Raw genomic sequence first — 7,395 nt, forward strand, 5'->3', positions numbered from 1 at the left:
TTATATATATATATATATATATATATATATATATATATATATACACACACACACACACACACACAGACGTCACCGGTTTCAACAGCCAATAGAGAGGTCATCTGTTAAAATTAGCTACAATCTATAAAATGAAATAATCCATAATCCAATCTCTGGTCTAAACTCGGCTTAATAAAAAAAAAAAAAAAAAGTCTGCGACCTGAAAAATAAAACACTCATTCTATTCTAGAAATATGGAACTGATGAATCATTCACAGAGTACTGTGTGAATGAATCTGTCACATTTGTGAGATTTCGGGGCAGGTTTAGGATAATGGGCTCCCTGACCTGCCATCGCAGTGTCGCTGCCGGCCTTGCCACAGCTGAGCGGTGATTGGCTGGACGCCCTCCTGATCAGCTGGCCTCCGATGGCGCTGCTGCCCAGCCCGTCTATATCTGGGAGAGGGAGAAGAAGGAGACAGCGGTCGATTGATGTGATCAGCCGAATTGGTCATATCCAGAGTCCTACAGGTAAGACTTCTGACCTACCCTGATGTCTGAGTATATTAGTTCCAAGTTAATATTAGGGCAGTTGGAGTCATTAAAAGAAAAATAACTGTGAGAGATTTGATTTGAAGTAAGGCTGCTCGATTTTGGAAAAAAAACAATTACTTTTGATCAGTATTGAAATCTTGATCATTTACCACGATTACTACCTGACTGGTAGAAAGATGTTGCATTTGTTGAACAAATCAACAGTAAAAATACTGAAGTTAGACATTACCCACTTAATACTTTGAACAAGATAAGAGTTCTTTTTGGGGATAACATATTTTAAATCCGATTTTAACTATTAGTCAAAATATTCATAAAAAAGTACTGTAAAACTAGTGGTAGTAAGGTGCTTTAGTGAAGAAAAAAAACAAAAAACGGTACGTTGAAAATGTGAAAAAAAAATAAGTGTTATTGTTTTTGACCCAGGAGGACTACAAAAAGGCTTTCCACAAAATGTAGGCTACATGAGTCATTAGTGTCATTCGGGTTTCTTAATGCCTGTTGGGTCTGCGACAGGTTCGGTAACAGCTCTGTCGGGACGGGGGCCGGGCTCGGATGGAAAAAGTCGGCCCGATCCAGACTCTAATGCGTGTGTGTGCACCTGTGGGTGCGTGTGTGTGTACCTGTGAGCATGGTGATGAGGGGCAGTGAGTGGTTTTCCGGTGAGCCCCAGTACCCGGCCTCGCCCAGCAGGTTACGCTCTAACACCTGGTGGTAGAGCTCCTCGATCCAGGCCTGAGACAGAACCACGAGGACCCCGCTGCTCTGGATCAGACGCACAAACTCCTTCTGGAAAAAAATAAAAATAAAACGGTTCTCTGAGCTAAGGGCCATGTAGAGGTTTTCCTTACTGGGACAGGTGCGGGTACATTCCCGGGCTACAGGCTCAGGAACTGGAGTGTGAGGTAAACTGGGCTAAAATCGGGTATTTTATGCTTTTCGTAACCAGGCCAGATTGACTCAGATATGTCCTTTAGAAGCAGATATGGTCTCTCTTTATCTCCTTATTATATCTCCTGTCTCCGGCGCGTTGTTGCCCAGTGCGCTGGCATGAAGAGCGTGGCAAAGGACAGTATTAATTAGGGGATCCAGACAAGACTTCCAGGGCTTTGGTTACGCTGCTGCCTTGATCTGTTACCCACACTATTCAGCAGAGGGAGCTACGGGGCGAGGCTCTTTTTTTTTTTTTTCTTACGTTTCTTCATTCTGATCCATTTGTGATCAACATCAGTTATAATGGTCCACGTATTAAAATAATTGTCGGGTTTAAATAGCTTGATTTTTCGGGCCCGATCCAAGCTCTAATTAGGATCCCTGTAATAATTCCGGGAGTGAACCTAGGTCATCATGAGTTCCAGACGGATCTCGTTTGGGGAGACGGCGCTCAGCTCACCAGGCTGAGGACGGGGGCGAGCGTCCGCCGCCGGTAGAAGTCGCAGCAGCAGAGCTTGAGGTTGAGCAGGAGGGCGTAGTAGGACACCAGGTAGAGGCCGTCTGCGTTCATCAGAGACTGACAGCTCAGCGTGTCGCCGCTCTCAAAACCCGGAGAGTGGATCCCACCTGGAGGGAGATGGGAGGAATATTTAAAAAAAATAAAAATATACATCTTTCCATTTCCATCATCATCACATATTTAAACCATACAAAACAGCAAGGGAGACAAACCAACAGACAAAAAAAACTCCTAAATTAAACACCAGCATGTTTAATGTACTATATGCCAGGCCTGCCCGATATGAGGAAAACATGCGATAACGTTGTTGAGATGAAAAAACTGCTAAAACAAAATGAAAGGAAATCATTGCCAACATTCTTTTATTTAACAAATTGAACACTGAATTCAATATAAAAGAAACCCTAAAAAAAAAGAATGACTTTTTTTCTGCTGATATGTTCTCTTAGTGTAATTCACTAATATGTATATATAGACACATAGTGCTGTCCAACTACATGCCCCTAAAAAGCATCCAAATATCAAATGTCAGTTTAGGACATCTAGGGATGTAACGGTATGAAAATGACCGAAATGACACAATGTTATCATAAATACCTAAACAAATTGTTTTTGTTTCACTTCGATAGGACATTATCTGCAGTAAGTTTAATTTATTCCATTGTTTGCTTCACATACACTATATTACAGTCTCTGTGGTAACAACCTCCCAGAGTGCCTCCTAGACCTATTTAAATATTTATTCTACAACTACTTGTTCAAACAGTGAGTGTCTCATTCTGGGAGTCAACCAACTGCAGACACGTCTCTGTGGCCAGAGCTGGGGAACAAAGGACGAGCCTCCCTCAGCAAATATCCTCAGTTTGTTTAGCTGGCTATAACACACACACACACACACACACACACACACACACACACACACACACACACACACACACACACACACACACACACACACACACACGTGGATTTGTACACACCCTAAACGCACCTGCGCCAGGCTCTTCACGCCATGCACTCAGATTGTTAAAATTGGGCCCATTGAATCATTACCTCCCTCCCTCCCTCCCTCCCTCCCTCCATCCATCCCTCCCTTCCTTTCTCACCGGCCTGCAGTCCGGAGCAGAAGGTGGAGGAGAAGTTCTGCAGCGACAGGTCCACCTCCGTGGCCGTGGCCAGTCCCAGCAGCCGGGGCAGCAGCGCTGCGAGCGACTGGACGAACAGCCTGGCGCTCTGCTGGTCCGCCTCCTGGTTGCGGAGCAGTTTGAGGGACAGCGCGGCGGTGCGCAGGGAGCGGTGGCCCGGGCAGTCGCGGGGCGTCTGCTGCTCCTCGTCAGCCAGCGAGACGTTGTCGGAGCCGATGTCGGACACGTCGGAGCGGCCCGAGTCCTTCTCGGCGGCCATGGAGTACTGGTCACACGAGTCAAACTCTGTCCGGGACAGGTCCTGCTCCTCCATGCTGATGGACCAACAGGTAGATCAGGTTTATCATTTTTAGGATGATTGGTAAATCCAACAGTAAACTTGTAAATGTGAGGATACTGGGATGCACCAGGATATCTCCTCTAACAGTCTGAAAACAACAGCATACATTTGTGTCTGTAAATCACATAATCAGTTGTCATCACTGCCGACACAAAGTCAGAAATTTGGCTTTAAAAAGCTTAGAGTACAAAACATAACAGGCAAAAACAAGAGTAATAGTACTTTCAATTTAATCGTTGCCCACCCACACACACACACACACACACACACACACACACACACACACACGCGCGCAGACACATGTACAAACAAACACACACGCAGACACACACAGACAAAAACACACACACCTGAAGTTGCTCTCGCTGTATCGGGACCCCCCTGCGTGGTGCGGCTTGGTTCTCGACTCCACAGACAGGAAGTTGGTGATGTCGGGGTAGACAAGGCCGTGGCTTCGCTGCACCACATCTGGAGGAACCACTGCTCCTCTCTCCTCTCCGCCCCCACCAGCACCCCCTCGTTCTTTCTCTCCTCTTCCCTCGGCCTCCCTCGCACCCCCTTCCTCCTCCCGTTGGCTCCCCTGCTTCACCTCGAGGCTCGGCTCGCGCTCGGCCCCCTCCCGGCCGCCACAGACGGAGGGCGAGGTGAGGCGTGCGTCCTCGTCACACTCCTCGGGTGTGGTGTGGCCCAGATCCGCGCCCATCTCCCCCACCTCCACATCCACATCCACGGTGGTTTGGCCCGTTTCCGTGGTGATGCTGATGCTGATGTCGGGGCTGCGCTCAGTGGCCGCATTAGAGGAGATGGAGGCAGGGTCCCAGGGACCCTGCTCCGAGGACAGGATGTGTCTCTGCCACCTGAAGTCGGCCTCGTTGATCTCCATGGACTCGCGCGTGGACTCGGCCCCGTCCTTCAGATCGTCCAGTCGTCTCAGCAGAAGCCGAGCCTGAGGAACAGCTGCTACGTTACTGCTTTCTACTTAACCACAGATTCTGAAGCTGATTCCTGCCAACGAACAACTCAATGAGATGCTCTCAGTAAGAAAATGTGTGTGTGTGTGTGTGTGTGTGTGTGTGTGTGTGCGCGCATGACGGAAAGTGTGTCAGTTGTTTATCAGGTGACAAGACAGATGTTTGAATTATTTGTGTATTTATTGTGATCTGATGATTGTTGAAGCAGACGATGCAAGAAATGTTTCTGTCTAAACTGACAATAAAGTTTTATTTCAAGAGGACACTCCATAGATTTGACCGTGTTTCAAAGTCCTACAACTCCAACATGTATTTCATTTAAGATCGATCAAATTAATCAATTATTCGTCAACTATTAAATAAAGCCATTAGCTATTCTATTAAAAACATTCTCTGATTCTTCAATGTGAAGACAAAATGTGATATTACAAAATGTCCTTTCAGACATTTATCTGCTATTTTCTGTGATATTGTACACTACTTTGTGAACTACTTTGTGACTTTGGTAAACTCATAAGTTACGGTTAAGTTACGGTTTGTTTTCTAAAGCGATTTGAGGAATTTCAAAAAGCCAACATCAATGTTTCAGCTTTAGCGACATATGATCTCCTCAGACATTGCTCGGGGACAGATTTGGGTCCCGCGACACGGACAGCTGACTTTGTCCTGAACACTTTGTTATGAAGCACACAGGCATCCATTTCATGCAAATAGCCTAAAAAGGTGAATTTAAGAAGAAGAAGTGTGGAAATGCTCTTAGACCTAGGAGGGTTTATTCAACTATAAGTGCAGTACTACAGTTCCCCGAGTACCCCTTGCAATGCGTCTCCTGTACCTGCTCGGATTGGATGCCGTGACCCTTCGACAGTTCGTCCAGCGCCACGAGGAGAGCGCAGGCGCAGGACACTGAGGAGTAACACGCCTCGATGCCTCCCTTCATACAGGCCTCAGTCATCCCGTCCATCACCCTTCAGAAGGAAGCAGACATACAGATCAGAGAGGATTTAGTCTCCCGTATCAGGACTAGAGCCAGACCGATATGTCGACGGTCCGATATTATCGGCCAATAATAAAGGATAAAGGATAAATTATTAATAGGCATTTACCGATCTATGGGTATTGGCATTTATGATGGCCGATTAAAAAAATATATAAATAAAGTTTCATTCATCAGAATAGTTTGTTATGACAAATAAATGAGTCTGATAAATGATTATTTAAAAAACGGACGGTCAACCATGTTATGAGCCTTGGTGTTGCTTAGTCTGTCCACCAGAGGACGCTCGACAACGCCCCTGTTGGAAACACTGAGTTTTCCAATTTTTTTTTTATTGTGTTTTTGTTCAAAGGACTTCAAGTTTCATATCTTAAGTTTGAATTTTGATGCATTTTATTTATCAGACCTTCAATATATTTTGATGTTTCTCTGTTCTGTTGTGACAAGAAAACTAATTATTATAATATTATTTGAGTGAGAACTCATGTAATAACAGATGTTATAGAAATCTGTTTATGTTTTGTAATGCATTTTGGGATTATATATATATCTCGACCAATATATCAGAATATTGGACATGGCACATGGTGAATGGAGTTTAGACAAAAATACGTCTGAAAACTGGCGCATACTTTATTGTACTGCTCATATTTTTCCTTTCCATATTTTGTAAATTGTTCTTGAGGAATCATCAGAAGTCATTAGATTCATACTGATACTGTTTATTCAAACATAAACAAACTGGTGTCCCATAGCAACAATAGAATCAAAGATAGAATAAAATAGAATCAATAACCATTTGGATTGAAAACAATACATGTTGTTGTTGTTGTCATAACAACACACTGAATACTGGGACCCAACTTCAGTTCTGACCCACATTCACTCAGCAGTTTGTAGCAGAGAGTCATTTGTGACAATCCAACGGTGCACGTTGCAAACGGAGAGAAAACACTTGAAAACATGGACTTCAAATCCAGAGAGACTCAACCAATCGACTTCTATCTCAGTTCCCTTGAAGAGCAGGTACGGTGTGAGCTGAAGGACGGCGAGGCGACGCTCACCCAAGGTGAATCTGAGGGGAGAGTTCACCTGGTCATCCGAGAGGACCTGCTGGCCGATCTCCTGGATCAGCTCCAACTACAGAGAGAGGGCAGCAGTTGGGGCCAGGAGAAAGAGCTGATGCAGAGGGAGATAGGTGAGTTGAAAGCTCAGCTGGCTAAACGTGTCCCCTCCCCACCCAGGGAAACTGAGCATCTGAGATCCACGCTGGTCAAAACCAGCAACAGGCTGCGAAAAGCCCAGAAAGATCTGGACCTGCAGTTCTTCATTACTGAAGACCTGAAGGTTGAGTTGAAGCAGATGAAGGGAGAGAAGGAGGCCCTAAAAAAGGAAGTGGGGACTCAGAAGATGGAGCTTTGTGAAGAGAGAAAGAAGCTCAAGGTAAGTAGAACCAACGTGGAGATAGAGTTGGAGAGCTTTCTGGGGATTGAGAGGGCTCAAGCTCAAGAGCTGAAGGATAAATTGAGCAAGGTGGAGGAAGCTCTCCTAAAACAGGACGCAGAGGCAAAGGAGATTCTGGAAAGATCCCAGGCTTCCTATAGAGCCCAGCTGGAAATGCAAGACCGAACCAACAAGAACCTCATGGCTGCTCTGGAGAAAAAGTATGAACATCAGCTGGAGAGTGACCTCAACCAGTGGAAGGAGGACAAATCATCCCTCCTTCAGGCCACAGAAAGCCTAAAACTGACTCAGCAGGAAAAGGAGTGGGAGTGGGAGAGGACAGAGAGCACCTTGAGGTGGGTGGTAGAGCTTCAGAGCCAGGTAATGCAGAAGCAAAAGAAGAAGAAGTGGTACCAAAAGCTTCTGCCTGGCTAAGGAAGAGGAAAATGCATCTGTAATGGTATAGTATCTGTCTGTCTGTCTCTCTGTGTGTGGCTCTGTCTGTCTGGCTG

General features: G+C 45.5%; 1 protein-coding gene across 1 annotated transcript in view; it reads right to left on the reverse strand.

Annotated features, from left to right (window-relative positions):
• Positions 1–7,395, reverse strand: part of arfgef3 (ARFGEF family member 3) — a 49,880-nt gene that overhangs the window by 22,103 nt on the left and 20,382 nt on the right. Inside the window, exons 13-18 of the mRNA XM_034898465.1 lie at positions 5,279–5,411; positions 3,823–4,418; positions 3,094–3,446; positions 1,928–2,094; positions 1,158–1,323; positions 328–435 (exon numbers count right to left, since the gene is read on the reverse strand). Of these exons, the coding sequence (XP_034754356.1) occupies positions 328–435; positions 1,158–1,323; positions 1,928–2,094; positions 3,094–3,446; positions 3,823–4,418; positions 5,279–5,411 (1,523 nt within the window). The remainder of the gene's footprint in view (positions 1–327; positions 436–1,157; positions 1,324–1,927; positions 2,095–3,093; positions 3,447–3,822; positions 4,419–5,278; positions 5,412–7,395) is intronic.

Source organism: Etheostoma cragini, chromosome 17 (assembly GCF_013103735.1).
Source record: "Etheostoma cragini isolate CJK2018 chromosome 17, CSU_Ecrag_1.0, whole genome shotgun sequence".
Classification (NCBI taxonomy): domain Eukaryota; kingdom Metazoa; phylum Chordata; class Actinopteri; order Perciformes; family Percidae; genus Etheostoma; species Etheostoma cragini.